Raw genomic sequence first — 23,941 nt, 5'->3', positions numbered from 1 at the left:
AATGAGGAGAAGAATACCTTAAAAAGCAGAACCGGTTAAATGAAAAAGGAGGTCCAAAAGTTCACTGAAGAAAATAATTCCTTAAAAACTAGAATGGAGCAAATGGAAGCTAATGACTTTATGAGAAATCAAGAAAAACCAAAAGAACAAAAAAAATGTGAAATACCTCACTGGGGGAAAAGAAAAAAAAGCTAACCTGGAAAATAGATCCAGGAGAGATAATTTAAAAATTATTGGATTTTCTGAAAGTCATGACAAAAAAAAGAGACTTGACATGATCTCTCAAGAAATTATCAGGGAAAACTGACCTAATATTATAGAACCAGAGGTAAAATAGAAATTGAAAGAATACACCAATCACCTCCTGAAAGAGATCCCAAAATGAAAATTCCTAGGAATATTACATTCAAATTCATATTACAGCCAAAATCCAGAGTTCTCAGGTCAAGGAGAAAATACTGCAAGCCGCCAGAAAGGAACAATTAAAGTGTGGTAGAGCCACAGTCAGGATAACACAAGATTTAGCAGCTTCTACATTAAAGGATGAAAGGGCTCAAAATATGACATTCCAGAGGACAAAGAAGATAGGATTACAATCAAGAATTACCTCTCTAGCAAAACTGAATATAATCCTTCAGGACAAAAAAATGGACATTCAATGAAATAGAGGACTTTCAAACATTCTTGATGAAAAGACCAGAGGTGAATAAAAATCTGACTTTCAAATACAACGCTCAAGAAAAGCATAAAAAGGTAAACAGAAAAGGGAAATCATAAAGAACTCAACAGAGTTAAACTGTTTACATTCCTACATGGAAAGATTATATTTGTAACTCATAAGATCTTTCTCATTATAAGGGTAGTTAGAAGAAGTTTATATAGACAGAGGGCACAGGTGTGAGTTGAATATGAAGGGATGATATCTAAAAAATAAAACTAAGGGGTAAAAGAGGAACATACTAGGAGAAAGAGAATGGTAGAGGTAGAATGGGGTAAATTATCTTATATAAAAGAGGCAAGAAAAAGCTTTTACGGCACAGGGGAAGATGAGGGGAGAAATGAGGGGAAGTGAGTGAACCTTATCCTCATCAGAATTGACTCATAGAAGGAATAACATACACACTCAATTGAGTATAGAAATCTATTTTGCCTACAGGAAATTAGAGGAGAAGGGGATAAAAGAAGGGAGTTGATAGTCAAGAGAAGACAAATTGGGGGAGGGAGTAATCAGAAGCAAAATACTTTTGAAGAGGGACAGGGTGAGGAGAAAGAATAGAATAAACAGGGGGAGAGAGATTAGGATGGAGAGAAATATAATTAGCAATTGTAACTGTGAAAAAAATTTTGAAGCAAGTTTCTCTGATGAAGGCCTCATTTCTCAAACATATAGAGTACTGAATCAAATTTATAAAAATAAGCGCCATTCCCCAATTGATAAATGATCAAAAGATATGATCAGTTTTCAGATGAAGTAATCAAAGCTATCTATAGCTATATGAAAAACTACTCTCACTACTGAGTGGAGAAATGCAGATCAAAACAATTCTGAGGTAATACCTCCTGCCTATTACATTGGCTAATAGAACAGAAAAGGTAAATGACAAATGTTGGAGGGGATGTGGGAGAAATGAGACACTAATGCAGTGTTGGTGGAGTTGTGAACTGATTCAAGCATTCTGTAGAGCAATTTGGAACTATATCCAAAGGACTATAAAACCATGTATACCCTTTGACCTAGCAATACCACTACTAGGTCAGTATCCCAAAAGAAATAAAAAACAAAAAAGAAAAGGATAAATACACACACACACACACACACACACATATACATATACATAAACACATACATAATTATATACAAAAATCATTATAGCAGCTCTTTTCTGGTGGCAAAGAATCAGAAATTGAGGGGATGTCCATCAATTGGGGAATAGCTGAACAAGTTGTGGCATGTGATTATGATGGAATACTATTGTATTATAAGAAATGATGAGCAGGATGCTCTCAGAAAAGACTTGCATGGGCTGATGCAAATTGAAATGTACTATGTAGAAAGTAATAGCATATTATAAAATGATCAGCTGTGAATGACTTAGCTATTCTCAGCAATACAATGATCCAAGACAACTCTGAAGGACTTATGATGAAAAATGTTATCTAACCCCAGAGAAAAAACTAATGATGTATGAATACAGATGGAAACCTGCTTTTTTTACTTTCTTTATTTTTCTTGATTTTTTTTGGTCTTTTTTTTCTTTCAAAACATGACTATTATGGATAAGTTATGCATGACTACACAAGTATAACCTATATTAAATTGCTTGTCTTCTCAATGAAGGGTGTGGGGGGGGTGGGGAGGAAGGAAAGGAGAGAACTTGGAACTCAGTTTCAAACACTAATGTTAAAAATTGTTTTTACATGTAACTGGGGAAAAATAAAATACTAAAATAAAATAAATCAAAAAAAAAAAGAAAATCTTGAAGGAAAAAAAAAAAAAGAAAACGCACCTCCCTTCCTTGAAAAGGTGGGAGAAGATGAGTATGGTACATCGGCTATCCCTGTCAGATGCAGTCAATATGTTGGTTAGCTTTGCTGAGTTATCTTTTCTTTTCATTGTTATTCTCTGTAACAAGGGATGGTATGGTATGAGCAACGTCCTAAGGGTACCCTTATCCCATGCAAATAAAGCTGTTTTTCTTCCCCCCTGGAGATGTGACAAAGCTATCCCAAGGCCTTGATGAGCTCAGGTAGCTGAGGCCTAAGCAGCTTCTTGACAGCCTCTGATTCTACTAATGTGGCTTCTTGGTCACCTAAGCACATAAAAAGGCCTGCTTAAATGGAGTGAAGAATCTGAGACTTTGCAGATGTTCCAAGACCACTGTGAAGCCACAAGGACTAATGTTCAATAAACATTAAGAAGTATCTACTATGTTTAAAGCACTGTGACCTGCTGACCAAAAGAATATGCATATAGAAACAAAGGTATCTATTTAAGTTAAGTTGGAATATCCTTATTGAATATCTTTTCTATTATATGGCTAAGTAAATCTCCTTTTATTAAGAGTCAAATGAGTGCCTCATTTCATTCTAAACCTTAACTAAGGAGGTAGAAAATTGAGTTGGGCCCACCCATAACAGCATTCACATACCACTACAACTAATGTGCTCAGTTCTAAAAAATAATTTTAGGGATTCTTGTTCTTTTTTTTTCATTTGCTTTCTCACATTATATATGCATATAGCTATAATTTAAAATTAGAAGTCTTACACATCACATATGCATATGCATATATATATTACCAAACCCTTTTCAGAGATATTTCAAATAAGGATTTTTTCTTAGGCAATAGCTTCCTTTCATGTTCTAATTGCTTTGGTTTTGTACATGTAAAAACTTTTTACTTTCATGTAATCCAAATTCTCTATTTTATCTTTTCTTCTTGAACTTATCTCCTCTTTGGTTAGGAACTCATTCCTTAGTCACTGGGAAGGTTCTCTTGTATTTTTTGTTCTATGACTTTTAATATTTAAGTTGTATATTTTTAATTTATTTCAAAGGAAACTTACAAATAAATACAATCGCTTCTAGAGGCACTTAGTAGACAATAAGTGTGCTACCTTGGTGCTAAAAACAAAATAAAAAATCATCAATTGTTATTAATATCATGCTCAATGGTCCTTAATATAGTTATTTGCCTATACATGTATATATGTCTATATTACATACAGACGTGTGTGTGTGCCATAGAAATATGATTCCTAAAGCTTGATGACAGATACAAAATATTTTTTTAAAAAAAACTATCACAAAATCATAGAATTCTTGAATTGAAAGTTACTTAAGAGGTCATCTAGCCCAACCTCCCATTCAGTGAGAATTCCCTTTTGGAATATCACTAATGAGTTATTCACTCATTTCAGTCAGGTCTGACTCTTTGAGACCCATTTGGGGTTTTCTTGGCAAAGATACTGGAATGGTTTGCCATTTCCTTCTCCAGATCATTTTTACAGATGAGGAAACTGAGGCAAGCAGGGTTAAGGGACTTGGACCAGAGTGACACAGCTAGTAAGTGTCTGAGGCCGGATTTGAACTCATAAAGAAGAGTCTTCCTAACTCAGGCTTGGAGCCCTATCTACTTTGCCACCTAGTTGCCCAGAGTTAAAAACAACACAACCAAATACCAAATAGTATTAAATGTCAAAGTTCATAATTCTTGGCTTAAGTCTTAAATAAAACTGCACATTTAACACCTTACTCCACAAATGCTCATATTACTCAATTAGTCTTTGTTCCTAAAAACTGCTGTGAATAGTATTATCATGCTAACATTCAGTGATCCAAATCACAGAATTTCAAAGGTAGAAGAGATATCAGAAACTATTTAGCTCAATATGTCCCAACTCTTTCAAAAGGCCTTTCCAACTCTTGCCATTGTTAGTACACCCTGCCAAATAATGACTGTTTTTATTTTGTTTATACCTTATATTGGCTTAACTGCAATCATGTTGTACATCCCCAGTGGAATTTAAGTTTTTTGAGGGCAGGATTTCAAAGCCTAGAAAGTGCCTGGTATATAGAGGTGCTAAATCAATGCTTGTTGATGAATCGGACCTAAATTTGCCTTTTTTGTAGCCAATGCTCCTAGTTTTACTCTCTAGGGCCAACTATAACAAGTCTTATCTCTCTTTCAAGTTACAGCTCATCAAATTCTAGAAGGCATTTCTATTATGAACCTCCTAAGTCTAAATGAACACCTTCCTTCTATAGATTAAACATTCTTGTTTCTTCCAATTAGTCCTCATACATATAGTATGAATTCAAGGCCCTTCACCATCAAGTAACTTTTGTGTTGGGACTTCTTAAAGATTTAAAAATTAATAAAGCATAACATTTTAGAAACAGTAAAAAATCAAATGCTCAAATGGCCACTTTGAAAAGTTGAAATTAACTGATACCATTTACTATTGGAATACAATAAGAAATAAGAAATTTATGGGGGACAAAGTACTGTACAAAAGTCAGTTAATTTACCCTAATCCACGGATCATAAGCTTCTCTTCTTCTTTGCCCATCCTGACACTTAGTAGAGAACGAATTTGTCCAAGAGATGCCAGCAAGTTGATGGTATCTTCCACTGAGACTCCATTTATGGTATAAGTCTTTGGTAATGCCCGAACTAAACCACCAATGCCATCATATTGGCGATGTAGTAATACAAACATGGCCCTCACCAACTCAGGGTCTTCAATGACAGACTCCTGAGCCCATCGCACCATTGTCTCAGAGATCAACTGCTGAAGAGTGGCTAGGAAAATAAAACAGGAAGAGAGAGAGAGACAGAGAAAGAGAGAAAGAGAGAGAGAGAGATTAATTCATTCCTATATCCCTACTTACTGTCTGGTCTTTATTTTAGTATGAAATGACTAAGAGTATTATGCATAGAAAATAATTCATAAGAGGAACTCTTATGATAGATAACATGGTGAATTTAAATATATCTTCAAAATACTTTACTATAGAAATATTAATAAAAACGTTTTAGTTCCATACAACAGAAACTATGAGTAATATATATTTAGACACGTAATAATAATCTATAGTAAAAAATTCCAAAATTATTTTAAAAATATTCACATTAGTAATAGTGGTATGTGAATTTAATCAAAATAAAATGTTTACATTTGTTGACATAATAATCTTACAACTTCTGACATCTTTAAAAAATTATTAATATACACAGTTTATCCTCCTTTTGCTCCATGTATTACAGGTACACAGTGGAACCTCATATTATTGACTCGCTACACATATATTCTATGTTCAAAACACATTTATTAGTAACAGTGATGATAATTCCAAGGGGAAAATTCATAGTCCATCTTAGAAGAGGCACAGTCCTAATTTAAGTATTTGAAACTGTTTCAAAATTGTAGTGCTTACATCTATGTTTTCTAATTCAAATTTATATAAATGTATTATCTCTAGAAGAAGACTTCATATTGCCTCAAAATTTTTCTGGCTTTGTTCTACTCATCTTCATCCCACCAACTCTGTAATGAATACTACAAATATTAAATTTATAATTATTATCAAAGAACACCAATTTTTTGTTTCTTTGGGAATGTTATTATTTAGCCATTTTATTATTACTTACATATAGACACCTATTATTAAGTCCTACTCCAATGCCTCATTTTGACATGATGACCCTGGCTTCTTAAAGACTATACCAGTGAAGCATAAAGCCTGGTACGTCCTATAAAATCTTCAAGCACAGTCCTGGAAACAGACTGTGTTTCAGTTGTTTGAGTTTCAGTCTATCTAAATTCTAAATTTAAGGGTCTCAATATTCAGGGCAAGCCAAATAGGCAATCAGCTAAGGAAATTGTCTACTAAGGTATGAAGAGTTGTAGGTACTTAATAATACTTAAGCACTGAAGCAGAGGTATTTCAGAATGTAGTAAGTATTATATTATAAATCAGGTGCCAGAATTATATTTCCTGTGACTCCCCAGAGACCAAATCTCCCTTCCCTGACCACTATTACTCTCTGTGTCCTCTCCCCTTGTTAAAATGTAAACAAACTCTTTGAGGACAGAGACTGGCTCACTTTTATATTTGTATGCTCAGCACTTTTAAAGTGCCTAGCACACGTAAACAAAATAAGCACTTAATAAATGTTTTTTAATTCATTCATTGGAATCATTAAATTTTGAACAATTGGGATCTTCTAAACTGATACTTAAGATGCATAACATTACATCAAAAATAATGGGAAATGGCATGTGGGAAACAACACAGTATAAGTGAACACATAAAATAAATTGTTTATAATGTATAATGAGATGAAAGGTATACATAAACATACATATATATATGGAGTGTGTGTGAGTTTGTGTATGTGTGTGTGTGTGTTCTTATGTATATGTGGGCAGCTAGGTGGTGCAGAAAATAGATTGCCGGGCCTAGAATCAGAAGGACCCAAGGTCAAATGCAGCCTCAGACACTGACTGGTCGTGTGACCTTGGGAAAGACAGGTAAGCCTACTGGCCTCAGTTTCCTCATATGTTAAATGAGCTGGAGAAGGAAATGGCAAACCATTCCAGTAATGGAGTCATGAAGACTCGGACAGGACTGAATAACAACAATACTTGTGTGTGTGTGTGTGTGTGTGTGTGTGTGTGTGTGTGTGTGTGTGTAAAATGTAAATACATAAGTATAAATGTATGTATATATTTTGGGTGTGTGTATAAAAATCTAATGGCTTTTTCTCAGTCCTCATACTTGTTTTGACTCCTCTACTGCCTTAGATCATCCTCTTCTTTATGCTTTCTTCTCTCTAGGTTGTAGTGATACTGCTCTCTCCTAGTTTTCCTTCTACCTGTCCCACAGATTCTTCTCAGTCTCCTTTGTTGGATGGACATGTTTATTGACTTGCCAACGGCTTAAAACTAAACTGAGACTTTTGGAACACCCTGTATAATACATTTTTGCTAGGTGAAAAAAACTATTACAAAAATAGAACTATATCATTCCTATAAAGAAACAAGAAACAATCTTATCTAAAGCACGGGTGTGGAAAAAAAATTATCTAGGTAAAGAAGGTACCTAGCTCATTTTATTATTCCTCAATTTTTCTTCAGCTTCTGCCATCTAATAAAAGCTGGGGTTCTCTTACAGCTTAAATATACAGTTCTTAAAAAGCAACAATGAAGTTTGAAGTTCTGCTGTTTCTCAGTTGGTTAACAGGAATTTGATGACTACTGCTAGAAGCTGTAGGCCCCCTGGTGTTAACTCTGAATTTCAACTGTCATGTTTAAATCTTTTTCTCTTTGGTATTGAGTTTCACTTTTCTAATTAATGGCTGGTAAAGGAAAAATACGCTTCAGTAAAAGCAAAATGCTATTCTTGGCCGCCACTTCCCACTTTTTTTGTCTCAAAAGATAAAAATATAGCAACTGCCCAACAGCCTGTCCTGTCATTTACCTTAGTTCTCCAATCAAAGAAATGGGCAAAAAATATAGGATGTCTTTTGTCCCTCTAAAGTTTCCACTTACATAGATCTTTTGCCTGTTCTGTGGTTTTCAGGTCTACATTAATGATTCTTTTTTTTTTTCCTACACAACAAGAAGGTGAATACTGATCCCTTCTGCCAGGAAATCTTAACTCTTAATGAAAAATATTCTTATTTACAGTTTTTTCAAAGTATTTTTTTCTTCAATGTGATGGAGTAACATTCTTTAAATAGATATGGATGACAGCTTTTACAACAAATTAACTGAACCTCAAATGACTCAATGGCGTACAAGTGGCTGTAGGAAACAGTTAAATCTCATCTCTGCATATCTTAAATATCCATCTGCATATCCTATAGCACTAAAGACCAAAACATAGCACAAAAGACTACTACGTTATTTAGGAAATATGCCTAAGCAACTAAAGAAGCAGTTTCTCACTGTTTTAGTAAGAAGAAGATGGAAGTCTTTACAAGGTATTAAAGGCAATATCAGAGAGTTCTTATCTCTGATTAATCCCTAATCTGATTAATTTGGGTTACTGGAAGCTCCTGGTACCCAAGAGAGAGGAAAAGTAAGAGATTCATTTTTCCTTGTTTCTCTCTCTTTCTAGGGTAACACCTTCTATTTTTAAAGTGAAATATATGCTAAAAGAAACATATTACACAACTACAAACTTCAACATTTGTTTTAAACTGAATCAATCATGGTGTGTGAGACTTTCAAAATGTTAAAACTTATTAAGAACAATGTCAACATATTTTATTGTCCATTATTCTTGCAACCCAATTCACTGACAAAATTAACAAAAAGCCTTAAAAGTCTGCAATATATTTTACTATATTGTTACAAATTGAAGGTGTGCAGAAAGAAAAGAAAACAAAACTAATACCTAAACTGATTTTTAAAGGCTATTTTACAATCACCTCATGTTTAAGGTCAACCTTGGTTGACTCTTCAGAGTCTATTCTTTTAGGAGTTAAATGAATTCTAAAGGTTAGTTCTTGTGAGAAACTGAAATTTCATTTTTTAAAAATAGTTATGTTACTTGTTTTCTTAAGCACTACCATTTAATACTGCTTACAGGGCTTTTTGGAGTCATTTTCAATTGGTTTCTCCATTTGTTTCTTCTTTAGGTATGTCACTTTTTCTACCAAGTAAAGCAGCCTTCCTCTAATTGTTAAATCACTATTTCCATCCAGAGCTCCATCTTCATCCAGTTCAATTCCTAAAATATAAAAGCCAGAAGAGAAATACAAATAAGATACCTTTTGCAAACAGAAACCAGCTGCAGACCTCTCTCTCTATATTCGGCAGAAATGATTTTCATCAGCATGGAACATAGCTGTCACTCATGACTAGGGTTATGATCAAAACTTTAGTGTAGGGAATATTCACTTATGATACTTTCCCACTGTGAAATCATATTAGCAGCTATATCTTTGCCTCTTTAGGATATAATACCTATTAGCCCAGAGTTACAGAGAAAATGAAAGTCAGGCAGGAGATCCTACAATTATTCTAGTATACTCTTCAACCATATGAACTGGTGTTACTGGTGCCACGTTTAATGATTCTCTGCCAATCCAGACTCGACCCTTTCCCCATATCCTGGCAGCTCTTCACCCCTACCTACAAAGAGCCCAGAACCTTCTGGCTCCTCAAGGCTCCAATTTTGTCTATTCCTCTCCAATCTTCAAAATTATCCTTCCCATCTCCTCTCTACCAATCAACATTTGCCTTTCAGTACTTCAGTTGATTTCAGGTAGGTGTTAGTAAGAAAGCAGTCTGATTATTCAATTTAAAAAATTCTCAATAAAGGATCCATGAATGATAGTCTAAAAATCTAGGGTACATTTTAATTTTAAAAGAGGAACTAGGTAAATAAAATGAATCTTTAATTATTGGAAAATATGTGGCAGGTGTTTTAGAAGAGGTTCCTCTCAATACTCCTTAGCTCCTGCACTCCATTTCACCCCCAGCAACTAAGAATAGTAGTCAGCTATTTTGCACGCCATTTCTAAAAGGTTTATGGATACGTATGGAAACAAACTGAATGAAATACTGACTGTTTTCAATATGCTGAAGAATATGTTTTACGGAAATTCATTTACAGAAATTCATTCTGGTAGAAATAATGTTACAGTTTCTAGGATAGCCCATAAAAGCCTATTTTTTTTCATAATAGGACTCAGCTATAGTATTAAGAGCGCTATAAAATCTAACCTCAATTTATAGCAACCTTTCAGGGGGAAAAACTAATTCCAAGTTTTAACTTGACATCACAGAAACACATCTCCCCTAATGCAACCTTAAAAATAGAATAATAGGCATTACTGTATCCCACACAGGGTTACATCAGCAGCTGTAGAACTCATGCTCATGTAGCACGTAGCAGTAGGGGTGGGGAACAGAACAGAGGAGAATTAATGGTCTAGAATGGATTGTTGAATGCATACACATACAACAATATGTAGCAAACAGTAGGCAGTAAGTCTGTCTTACACATATAAAGTCAGTGCTATCTATTTCTTAAATTTTCCACTATTAATAAGTTACCAATCTGTATCAATGGAGGGAGTTTTCATATAAAGAATTTCCCAACCTAATAACATCACAGGTCTGGACAAAAAATATTGTTCCAAATCCCATGAGAGATAATTGTGTAATACTGAGAAAAAAGGTAAGAGAGTAAAGTGTGAATATCCAATATTCTCATCATAAAAAAAAAATTTACAAAACAAGTTCTAGTAATGAATCCCAAATGTAGATGAAATACAATTATGATGTTAGCTATCTATACTTTGGGATTACTTCTAATAATCTTGATGGTCAGTGTATTGTACTGAGCTTCTAAAAACTGTTTAGGAAAAGTTACGATGTAATTTCACAACAAAATTCAAAATTTTAAAGCAAAAGCATGGTGAATTAAAATAATGACCTTTGAAAATATTAGGTTATGTATAAAGAAAAAAATCTGAGTGAATTATCTGGCCAGTTAAGCTATTACAGTGTTCCTAATTAAAAATAGTAATTGAAAGAAAATATTCATGTATTTCTCACTAAATTGTATGTACCATTAGAATTGTAAAAATTATTAATTTTGAAATCAGTTTTATGTAAATTGATGCCATTAGTAATGGGTTTGTTTTTTTCAATCACTTCCAAAGACTTCACTATGACAATTCTGATAAATTTTTTTGTTTCAAGTGAACTATAACCTTGAAAAAGAATCAATAATTAAACTACAGCATTTTCAGAGTGACTTGAATAATGGATACATGAAAGAAAAGGGGATATTTAGTCTAAAAAAGAAGGACACAAGAAGTGTTTCAAAATATACAAAGTACTTTTATTTATAAATAGGATTAGACTTCTCTGGACCAAACAATGCCAGTCAGAGAAAAGCATACTTGAGCTCAGTATCAGAAACAATTCTCTTATAGTTAAATATGTTCAAAATTAAATGTATTGTCTTGCTTTGGGAATATTAAGCTCCTCCTGCTAAAAGCAATGAGAAGTAAAAAGTTGGGTGACCATTGGTCAGAGCTAGCCTATGTGGCAGATTAGACTAGCAAACCATTAAGGTCTCTTTAAACAATCTACGACTCAGTGAATCAGTGCCTTTATTTTTTATTTGTGAAATAAAATAAATATATTATTTATTTTATATATATATATAAAATATAAATATATTATTTATGAAATGATATACTTCTCATTTTACCATATTTCTCGTCTAGATAATTACTTTGGGATTTAAATATCACTAGAATAACATGTGTCTTGGATTGCTTGAACCTGGTTTCCAATCTTCTGGCAGATGTTTAGTGAAGCCCCAAAAAGATTTTATATGTTAAATCAAATGATACAATAGTATCTTTTCATCTAGATCTGAGTGAGCATCATTCAAATAAAATAAAAATCTCTACACTTGCACATGTCTACTTCTTAAGAAAAAGAAATTTTTGACAATTGATCTACCTGTTTTTTTTTCCCCTAACAGAACTGAAGAATTTAAAGTAACTGTGAAAAGTTGCATGGTCTGTCCCTCTCTTAAACCAGGTTAGAAACCACATCCCACTTTCAACAATATTTATTCATTTATTCATTCAACAAGCAATTAAGTGCCAAATCTGTGTTAGGTACTAGAGTACAAAGAAAACATTACCACAATGTGTCATCAAATCTTCATGGAAGTCTAAGAGTTGGTCCCTAATGTCTTCTGGACATGGACATTCATTTTTCTCATCCTTAAAATTTAGGAGCATATTGATCTGACAGAAAGAAAGATAAAAGAAAAAAAAAGTGAAAAGAGAGAACAATCTCTTTAGGTATTTTAGAATAGATGTGAGGAAAGAAGCTTCAAAGGAAAATCATGGAAATATCTTCTGACTTGGTAAAGGATTGAGAGTTTTCAAAATATGTTGCATATACAACTTAATTCTTGCCTACTTGGTTATTATCAAAGGAATGCCAACCAGTGAAAAAGATAACAGGCTCAAATTATTTTAAAGTTTCATAATACTGAAGAGTGCTCATACAGCATTAGCTTTCTTTTTCCCTAATTCCAATCTGCTAAAGTCATTTGAACTTTTAGAATATTTAACCTCAGTAATATTACCAAGGGGCAGCTAGGTGGCACAGTGGATAGAGCACTGGACTGGGAATCAGGAACACTCAGGTTCCTGAGTTCAAATACTCCTCAGACACTTACTAGATGTGTGACCCTGAACAAGTAACTTAACCCTGCTTGCCTCTGTCCTTCATCTGTAAAATGAGCCAGAGAAGAAAATGGCAAACCACTCCAGTATTTTTGCCAAGAAAATCCCAAATGGGGTCACGAAGAGTTAAACACAACTGAAACAACTCAACGACAACAACATAACCAAATGTGATTTACGTTTCATTGTACCTCCTCTTATATCAACAGGATGAATTAATCTTCATTGACTCCTGTTGCAAAGTTGTGCACAAAATTTCTCTGCAAGATTAAATAAGGACTTTAAAGTAATTTGTGTTCATAACAAGTAAGGCCTCAAAAAGGCAAGCACTGCATGAACACAACACTGTTACCCCAAAGAAAAAAGTAATGTGAAGAAATCATTACATTACATAGAGTAAAATATGTGGTTTGATTCCTCATGACATAAATCTGAATGAACTATACCTAGGATAGAAAAGAGGAATTTTCATTTCAGCTGGCTGGATTGTACCTGCTCTTGGGGTGGAGATCGAAATTCCTTTGTTTTCCTAGCTGTTAATGCTGCAGACATGTTTAAGGCTTGCATAACTTCATTATATCGAAAACGTTGATTATCTTGAAGCTTAGCTACAAAATCATCGGAGAAGGCAACAATGGCTTCTATTCTGTGCCGTACCTGGCAATCACAGAGGTACTGAAGTAGAAGACACATCTGAAAAGACAAGCAAGACAGATCATCACATTTAATTCTTCCTTCATAAAGATTAAAACTGTTCCATGGAGCATATACATAACTGAAGTGTGTATATGTATGTGTGTGTGTAATTACATGTATGTGTGCATACATATGTAACTATATATACATATATAAAACTATATACCCACATATTACAGCCCACATAGGGTAGACATCTGCCTATTCATAGACTGATGCTGTCCAAGTTCAGAAAACTATTTAGTGTCATTCAACAGCGATTGTGGTATCAATATATGGAAGGAGCTCTTTAAGAAAAATATCATATGGTCTCTGGAGATGGAAACAGAACAAAATTATGAACTCTGCAGAAGGTACTTGTAATACATTAAGACAAAACTTTGGTGTAATGATTTTTACACATATTTGTGCAAAACAAATTTGTGCCATTTAAAAGTCACATACCACTGGGAATGGAAAGATATATCCTATCTTTATGTATTTCTAACTAACTAACATATCTAGTAATAATTTTTTCCAAAGCTAAAGAAGAAAAAAGGAAATTATTAATAAGAGAGAATAACTAAAAATACATTTTGTCATCTTCCTGATGCCTTTTCCCAAAAAACAATAAGGAAGAAACCTTGACAGTTTTATTTAGAGCATCAGAGAAGGTAAAAGTTCCTCTCTCTGTCCCCTTATTGATGAAATTAAAGGTTAACATCACTATTTGCCTATTTCAGATGTGATACCATCTTGCATATGGGCAATCAACATATGAACTTAACTTCTAGGACCAAATATACAATTTTCTTTTTACCATTTAAATCCCTTCATAATCTGGCCCAAATCCACTTTTTCCAGCCCTGAAACATATTACTTGCCTTGATATATACTACAGTCCAGCTAAACTGGTCTTCTTACTTTGTGTGTCATATATTCTACACTCCACCTCCCATCTAGGTATTCTGGGGCAGCCAATGCAAAGGTCTATGATTGGACCTTTGCTCGGGCTATCCCTCCATACCAAGTATTTATTCTCTCCTCAACCTACACCTATTCCCTAGTTCCCTTCAAGGCTCAGCTCAGATATCACCTTCTATATGAAGTCTTTCCTGATTCCGCAATCACTAGTGTCTTTTTCCAAAATTACTTTGTATTTACTTTGTATGTATATTTTTATACCTCTATATGTATATGCATTTTTTCCTACCTAGACAGTAAGCTACTTGAGGGCAGAGTCTGTTTCACTTTTGTCTTTGTTTCCACAGTGCCTGGCATAGAATTGGTGCTATACATAAACACACACACACACGTATACACACACACAAGATTTCAAATATCAGAATTTGGCAATGCATTACAAGTGAGGGTTAAAATAAAAATTCTAAATCATACAGGGAGAATTACAGGGAAATTTTCCTAAATTTCCTAAATTCCATAAAATTACCTGCAATTTAACAGGCTCAGGAAGTTTCATTTGAAGCAATCCTTCCTTGGGTATCTTTTTTCCTTTGGTTTCTTCTTCACCTCCTCCTTCCAGCACTGGGTCTTCAGTGTTAAGTTCCTTCTCCAGCACCTCACTTTCTTCCTCCTGATTGGCAGCTTCTTTAAACACACTGGGCTCAATCAGCTGCAAAATGTGTTTCAAGTCCTCATTATTAAAGATCCCCATGATTAGTAGGGTATAGAAAAGTTTAATGAGAGGTACAAAGAGGAATTCAGTGGTCCCCCCTACGGGGTCCCGAGCATGGAGGCTGCCCTCCTTAACAGCCTCTGTCAGCATCTGTATGGTCTTGGATTTTAAGATGTCCAGCGGGAACTCAGGGCTATATTGGTAGTACTCGTTACTAATGCTTACAAAACTGGGAGATGAAAACTGCATCCTTGGCCTCAGGGAAGTGCTGAGGCCTATCCCTGGGAGGCCATGCTTTTTGTTCTCATCAGGGAAAAGGGTGATACTCTTTGTCTCATCTGTCATGGGGACAATGAATTCACTGTTCATCATCAGCCTGGCTGTAGCATAGGAGCTAAGGTGAATGTCGATCAGCAGGTCATAATAGCCTGTGCGCAACAGGCCTGGCATGTACTTGTTCTCAATGGCATAGAGAAGCTGGGGTTCATCCACATGGCTGCATAAGGCATGGGCCACCCTGTTGTTCCCAAGAGCGCAGACAGCTGAGTACAAGCGGAGGGTATGATAGTGAAACTTCAACAATTCTTCTTGTTCCGTCAATTCTAATATATCTACAGACCTGCAAAAGATTATGAGCATTAGCAACAAGCTTAAAGAAAAATATTAAAAATCCTGCATGAGAGAAAAAAATGGGGAACAGTAGATATAAAGTTATTTAGATAGATATTAATATAGTTTCAGTATCAACAACTGAGGCCACTAATTTTAATAAGCAATGGAAATCCAAAGTTTTAAAAATATATATTAAACAGTATTTATTCACATTATAAAAGATGCATTTTTTACAAAAGGAAACAGCCCAGGTGCCATTTAAATAAGGTCATCTTCTCACTAATTAGAGATATGCTATCACTGACATTTGAATAGTTATTTGTACATGTGCCATACCCATTTCCCTGCTAAACTTCAACCTCCATGAGGGTGGAGTCTACATCTTAGCCAATCCTCATATTTTTCCTAGTGAATAGTGTTCTTCACACAATAGGCACTTTACAAAATGTTTGCTGAATTAAATTTTAAAAATGCATCTGAAGATAGTTAAAGCATAAATTTAGTCAATGTCTACTCTAAGCCCTTTTGGGAGCCAGACTTATGGAAGTAAATCTGCATCTTCTTTATTACAGCATATCTATTACACATGTCCAAACGGAATCTTTGCTCTTCATGCAGAACTCATCCGAATACTACATGGTTCTTTTTGAAAAACCAAAAACTGAGTTGATAGACTCTGAGCTTCTAAACCTCGAGGGCTTTATCACACTATACAAGAAGCAACTCAATTCATTATAAAAACAATCATTATTAAAGTTTCAATTTTATGAACTGAATTATTAAACAAAATACATATGAGGTAGCAACATAGGGCTGGGGAAAGACACTCTGATTTTCATAGCAAAGGGAAACCCCAAGACAAGAAACCTCCTTTCCTAATAGGTGTCAGCATCTTCTTTGTCATTTGTATCAGAGAGGGGCCTAGAGCACTGAGAGGTTTAGTCATTTGTCCAGGATCACATAGACTATATTTCCCAGAGGCAGGAAGATATATCTGTGACTTCTGCTTCTGCCATATCAAAAATATTTGACTATAATTAAATACACATACACAGACATTAACACTTACCCCAAACTGAAAGAATCATGAGAATTTCAGAGCTGAAGAGTAGAAGTGTTACTATTCGAAACAAGAGAGCATCAATAATGTACCTGACTCCAGCAAGAGTGTATGTAAACCTCCAGAGATAATTACTTAATACAAGGGTGGACTCATGTGGCAATTGTACTTCTAAAAAAAGTTTTATGATGTAAAACCTCAAAAGGAGACCACCAGTTCTAAAGTTATCAAAAATGAGATTATCTCCCCCAGTTGCTCAAGCAAAGGAAAACAGACATGTACTACTTCACATCTTTTCAATCCTAAGTCTTCACCCAGAGTGTGTCTCTTCTATTATAGGGAGTACTTGTATATTTTATATATGTTGTTAGAAATATTATAGATAAAATGATGGCAATCATTTTCTGAGTCTCCAGCACAGTTAATAAATGTATGTTACATTGAATTTAAACAAACTGAATTTTTTCACTAAGCATTTGACTGGAAAAATCAAATTCAAATTTGACTGAAAGAAAAGAGTCTCTTACCAAACGTAATTAAGGGTGTTTGTTTTATTTTATTTTGTTTTGCTTTTTATAACAACCTATTTTTCCTGGAAAAGTCCAAGGCTCTTATATAAAAAACCAACCAAACAAAAACAACCTGTTCTCCTCTGGGATGTGAAGGGACATGAACTGCAAAGGATCCACACACTGCACCAGCCAGCCTTGGCGTTCACTGATTCGGGAAACATCCACTTTCAGAAACTGGTTTGGCATCCTGCTCCAAAGAACATGTGTGAGAAACTGCACATGGAGACGTGGAGGGCACTGTGGGATGGGGTTTTTATGTTCACTCTTGAATAATCCAGCTGACAGTGGCATTACATTCTGAGAAAAGCAAAGTGGAAGAAAAGACCATTCACAATAATTCTGCAATCTAATAGCAGCTGACATTTACATAACATTTAATATTCTACAAAGAACCTTTTTCATGACACTTTTAAGTTGGTAATGCATCCATTATTATCTTTCTTTTGAAAGTGGGTCAAGTGGCACTCAGGTTAAATATCTGACTAGAGACACATGTTGTGACAGATGTCAGTCATCTTTAAGTCACGTCTGGCTCTTCATAGCTCCACTTGATATCTTCTTGGCAAAGATACTAGAGTGGGTTTGCCATTTCTTTCTCTAGCTCATTTTACAGATGAGGAAATTGATTTAAGTGACTTGCTCAGGGTGACACAGATAGCAAGTGTTGAGGCCAGATTTGAACTCAGTAAGATGAGCCTTCCTGACTCCAGGCCTGGTACACTACACATCATGCCACCGAGCTGCCTGCTTGTGACAGAACTGGGGCTCAAATCCTATTAGATTATAAGTTCTTCGAGGGCAGAAGCCATAAATTTTTATCTTTGTTTTTATAACAAACATTAATTTAATTGAATATAGAAAATGATCCTCAATTTTAAAATTAATTTATTTTGATTTATCAACCATCACTTCCATAAATTTTTGAGTTTTAAATTTTTCTCCCCCTCCCTCCTGACCCCCCTCCCCAAGACAGCATGCAATCTGATATAGGCTATACATACACATTTCTATCACACATATTTTCACATTAGTGATGTTGTAAGGAAGGATTAGAACCAATAGGAGGAACCACCAGAAAGAGGAAACAAAACACAACAGAAGAAAAAAAATAGCAAATAGTATGCTTCAATCTGCATTCAAACTCCATAGTTCTTTCTTTGGGTGTGGATAGCATTTTCCATCATGAGACCTTTGGAGATGTCTTAGATTCTTGTATTGCTGAAAAAGGTTAAGTCTATCAATATTAGTCATTGCACAACGTGGCTGTTACTATGTACAACCTTCTCCTTCTTCTGCTATTTCACTCAGCATCAGACCATACAAGTCCTTCCAGGTTTTTCTGAAGTCAGCCTGTTCATCATTTCTTATAGCACAAGAGTATTGCATTACATTCATATGCCACAACTTGTTCAGCTATTCCCCAACTGATGGGCATCCTCTCAATTTCCAATTCTTTGCCACCACAAAAAAAGCTGCTATAAATATTTTTGTACATGTGGGTTCTTTTCCCATTTGTATGATTTCTTTGGGGTATAGCCCTAGAAGTGCTATTGCTAGGTCAAAGGGTATGCATATTTTTATAGCCCTTTGGGCATAGTTCCAAACTGCTCTTCAAAATAGTTGGGTCATTTCACAACTCTACCAACAATGTGTTAGTGTTCCAATTTTCCCACTTCTTCTCCAACATTTATCATTTTCCTGTTTTGTCATGTTGGCCAATCTGATAGGTGTGATGTGGTACCTCAGAGCTGTTTTGATTTGCATTTCTCTAATCAATAGTGATTTAGAGCATTTTTTCATATGACTATAGATGGCTTTAATTTCTTCATCTGAAAACTGCCTGTTCATATCCTTTGACCATTTATCAATTGGAGAATGACTTGTATTCTTATAAATTTTACTTTATTCTCTAAATATTTTAGAAATGAGGCCCTTATCAGAGAGACTGGTTGTAAAACTTCTTTCTTAATTTTCTTTCCTTCTAATCTTGGTTGCATTGGCTTTGTTTGTGCAAAAACTTTTCAATTTAATGTAATCAAAGTTATCCATTCTGCATTTCATAATGTTCTCTATCTCCTGTTTGGTCACGAATTCTTCTGTTCTTCATAGATCTGATAGGTAAACTTTTCTTTGCTCTCCCAGTTTGCTTACAGTATCAGCCTTTATATCTAAATCATGAACCCATATTGGCTTTATTTTGGTATATGGAATGAGATTTTAATCTATCTATGCCTAGTTTCTGCCATATTCTTTTCCAGTTTTCCCAGCAGTTTTCTATCAAAGAGTGAGTCCTTATCCCAGAAGCTGGGGTCTTCGGATTTATCAAAGAATAGATTACTATAGTCATTGACTACTGTAGTGTCTTGAATACTTAACCTATTCCACTGAAATAATTCTCAATTTTGATGGGTTTTTGTTTGGCTGAGTCTCAGAAGAAAGAAATAGAAACCAAAGGTAGAACCTATAGAGAAGGATATTAGACATTGATGTTAGGAAAAAAAAACTTCTTAAGAAGTTCAAAGGTGCAATATGATGTCTCAATAGGTTCTAAGTTTCCTATAACTGGAAGTCTTCTAGCAAGGAGATAAATCAACCAACAAGTATTTACCAAGCACCTATTAACCTGGCATCATGCCTTCAAACATAATGCACAATGGAAAAGAGACTACAGTGGGGAGATAAGGTAAGAAAAGCAATTAGGAGGCTATTGTAATAATCTAGATGAGATATGAAGAAAGTCTGAAATAAAGTGATAGTTATAGGAGTAGAGAAAAAGGATAGGTAATGAAAGATGTTTTAGAAGTAGAAGCAGAAAAATCATTGGACAAGGATGATGCCTTAGTTAAGAACCTAAGAGACTGAAAGAATGATGGTACTTTGGAAGAGGGTTAGCTTTGGGGTGAAAATAATGAGTTCAGTTTTCAATAGTCTGAATTTGTGATATCTTCAGGACATCTAGTTTGAAATGTCCTATCAGCAATTAGTCATGTGGGACTGGCATTCAGGGGGAAAAGACTAGATATATAGATCTGCACCATCTACATCAGGATAGTAATGTTCTTTTATGTTTTCTACAGAGACACTGGTTTATTAAAGTTATGGTAAAAAGTAATAACGCCTCTGGAGTTCTTGACTCACTTTGCTACCCTTAGGCTCCTTCAGCTTCCTCAGGCCTTGACCTGGGACTAGGGCTTCCATTCACTGGTGACATTTTGGCCTTTGTCCATGAGGGGATGGCTGTGGTGGCAGCCTCAGACCCATATTTCCTCTTTCCATTCAGACTTTTCCTTATTTGACCCTGACAGTCTGACACTGGGTTCTTTAAGGCCCTATTCACTACTAACTAAGGTTTCTGCAACTCCTCTTATCAGTCACTGTGTCAGCGTCAGCAGCCTGATCCTCACGGCACTGTGAGGCCAGACATAGGCTGGCCCCATGCCATTGACCCCAGGCGATGGCTGATGCTCATTTGGCTTTTTCTTCCTTTTCCTCCTCTTCTTCTCTGTGCTTGTAGCATAAAGCGTTTCCTCACTGCCCTCAGGCTGACGTAGCTCCCTCTTGGGTCTTCCGACACTTATCTTCTTGATGTTGAGTGAGAAGCCTATGCCCTACTTCTGGCCCCTTAGTGGCTGCCTCCTCTTTGCTTTGAGAAACTCTGACATTCTCTTCCTTATGAAGGTGTATATCCAGTAGTTCAGGAGCTCCTGCATTATGTCCTACAGCCCACGTTTCACCACTGACTACAGGTCAGGTACCACAGAATATTTCTTTTTGGTAAGGAACAAGAAGAAAGACCATCAGCATAGCCAGCTGCTTTTCCAGTCAACACAGTTGTCCAGGAAATTCACACAACTACAGGGCAAAATTGATTGCCTTAGAGATGTCTTGCCTCTTCAGGATGCAGGCCAATTCGGGAACTACTCCAGGAATAGCAGGAACAAGGCAGTGTCCAGCAGGTAGAAGAACATGTAGTTGCCAGGAAAAAATCAGGAGGATCTCATTCTCCGCTATTTACTTACAGAAGAGATCAAAGGCCCCTTCCTAAAGTGCTATGTGGAAAAATCAGACTGAGGGCAGGCAGTCCCCTCTCCTTCTTCACAGCCTTTTCTGTGACAATTAAACTTTCACCAAACTGGAGGTTGTCTTCTTGCTGACCAAGTAGGGAATATCCTCAGCTTTTTGGGCTGTAAGATTCCTAGAAATTTCTATAAGTGCATGAGCAGAAGCTACAGCAGCTTGGGAGTAATAAGGCCAAAGTGAGATTGGCCTGGAAGACGCAGAACAGAAACCACTCAAACACAGACTCCACGATCTCTGAAAGGACATGCACTAGGATCCAGCAAGGCAGGCCCTGAAGGTGGTTTGGGTGCTAAGCCAGGCTCAGAAGAAGCTAGATGGCCTCCAGCAGCACCAGACTAGAAGAGAACCAAGACTCCGAAGTTCCCAAAGGCAAAATTCCTAAACATTCCTCATTTGTTTGTTCTTCCACAGGTCATGTTTTTCTACTTGCAACATCTGGTTCAGCACCAGGTAAAAGTTCAGCATTGCTGTCTCTCAGGTGACTTCCAGATCTTAGATAAGTATATTGTAGTTCATCCCCACCTTCTGATCTTCTCTGCCTCCATAATGGGCAGTTTTATTTATATTTTAAAATAAGTTTTGTTTTAAATTTAAATAAATAAAATAAGTTTCAGCAAATAATCCTCCCAGATTGACTGGCACAATGAGAACATTATTAAGCCATAAGGTCTAAGTTGACGGCTGCTACACTCATTATTTAGTTCTAACTTTTCCCACTTGACTGGTACCACTACCGCAACAAAGTGGCTGGCGAGAGTTTAGGGGGTCGAGTGTATAGTCTGTTATCTGATTTTGACAGTGGCGCACTGTGTTTCTGTTTGAAGTGGAATTTGTGAACAGTTGCACAGCTTGAAAGTATTTTTTAATTCTGTCTGCTTAACAGTCCATCGAGTCAAAGAAGACCAAGAGAATGCTGAAGGAAGAAAACAGATTTTTTTAATGAGGATTGGGAACTGCAATATTGTCTTGTTTCTGCTAAAGATAAGATGGTTTGCTGCAATACCAGCATTAAAGAAATTCAATGCTCATCAGCATTACAACACTCATAAGGACCATAAAGATGTTAAATTAGAGGGAGAGGCACGAAAGGGTGTATTATAGAAATTAAAAGATGAAAAGCAAAAGCAAAGACAATTCCTTCAAACAGCAATAGGACATGGAAATAATGCCACTGAAGCAACTTATAAAGTAGCTTACCTATTCGGGAAAAAAGGGAAGCTATGCAGTGATGGAGAAATTGTGAAAGAATGAATTGTCCAAGTTGTAGGACGCTTAGACCCCAATAACATTTCAAAGTTCAAACAACTGCCTCTTTCAAGGAGAACCATAACTAATCAGCAACATGAATTAGCCTTCAACTTAACAGAACAATGTCATGCAATACTTCAAACGGAAAATATATATTATTCAATCACTTTGGATAAATCAACTGATGCTACTGACTCAGCACATGTTTTATATTTAATTCAGGTCATAACAGAAGATTTTCTTTACTATGAAGAGTTACTTGCTTTTGGCACTCTTGCGAACAGAACACAGGGAAAAGATATCTTCAACAACTTCCAAGATAAATGTTGTGAAGTGGGACTGAATTTGGTAAATTCAGTGAGTATATGTACAGACGGTGCACCTTCCACGACAGGAAAACATGAAGCGTTTATTGCACAGATAAAAAAGTGTTAACAGATCTAGATGCTCTCATTTCTTTTCACTGTATCTTGCATCAGCAAAATCTCTGTGTTAAAACTACTATTTTAAGTGATACTTTGCAACAAGTTATAAGTATTGTTAACTATATTTGTGCAAACAGAACAAGGCATTGTCAGTTTTGTAACATGCTAAAACTGAATGTTGAAGTGTGCAGTGTAGATTTGCCATATCATTCTAAAGTATGTTGGCTATCACAGGGTCAGGTGTTAGCTAAAATTTTATCTCTGAGAGACCAGATAGTTAAATTTTATGAAGAACAGAATCAGCAATGTGAATTAATGAAAGAAGATGTCTATAGGAATTCTGCATTTCTGTATGATATCCTGTCAAATAAAAATGATCTGAATATTTCTTTGCAAGGTAAAACTAAGTTTATATATGATATGTGGAGAAAAAAATCCAAGCATTTTGGAAAAAAAAGCTATCTTTTTTCAAAACACTTCTTCAAAAGGAAATTTCAGATGAACATTTTCCCCAGTGAGCAAAGGACAGTGATGAGCAGAATGATATATGTGAATCATCTGAAGAATATGCAGCTATTATAGACTTGTTAACTGGAGAATACAGTGAAAGGTTCACTGACTGAGAATCATGACATCACACTCAAATTAGCATTTCAACCTTAGCTAGTTGTATCACCAAAGCATCTAAAGAACTATAAAGGGAATTGATTGAGATCTCAGTAGATGACATTTTAAAGTCATTGTTTGATGCTAAGAAAGAATCAATTGAAATACGGAAAAATGTAGTGTCCTTGGCATGTCCACGGCAAATGCCATGTCCTTGGCAACATGCCTGAAAAATGCCTTCTTGCTTTTCAACCACTTATTGCTGCGAATCTACATTCTTCTACCCA

At 35.5% G+C, this 23,941-nt stretch overlaps 1 protein-coding gene across 1 annotated transcript in view; it reads right to left on the bottom strand.

Annotated features, from left to right (window-relative positions):
* LOC114050041 (ryanodine receptor 2) overlaps positions 1-23,941 on the bottom strand; it is an 811,539-nt gene that overhangs the window by 280,559 nt on the left and 507,039 nt on the right. Inside the window, exons 36-41 of the mRNA XM_027871576.1 lie at positions 17,366-17,592; positions 14,866-15,670; positions 13,233-13,433; positions 12,188-12,293; positions 9,101-9,244; positions 5,033-5,306 (exon numbers count right to left, since the gene is read on the bottom strand). Of these exons, the coding sequence (XP_027727377.1) occupies positions 5,033-5,306; positions 9,101-9,244; positions 12,188-12,293; positions 13,233-13,433; positions 14,866-15,670; positions 17,366-17,592 (1,757 nt within the window). The remainder of the gene's footprint in view (positions 1-5,032; positions 5,307-9,100; positions 9,245-12,187; positions 12,294-13,232; positions 13,434-14,865; positions 15,671-17,365; positions 17,593-23,941) is intronic.

This window comes from Vombatus ursinus, unplaced genomic scaffold, assembly GCF_900497805.2.
Source record: "Vombatus ursinus unplaced genomic scaffold, bare-nosed wombat genome assembly UNPS02014798.1, whole genome shotgun sequence".
Classification (NCBI taxonomy): Eukaryota; Metazoa; Chordata; class Mammalia; order Diprotodontia; family Vombatidae; genus Vombatus; species Vombatus ursinus.
The sequence above is the reverse complement of the archived record's forward strand: the minus strand, read 5'-3'. Positions and strand labels throughout refer to the sequence as shown.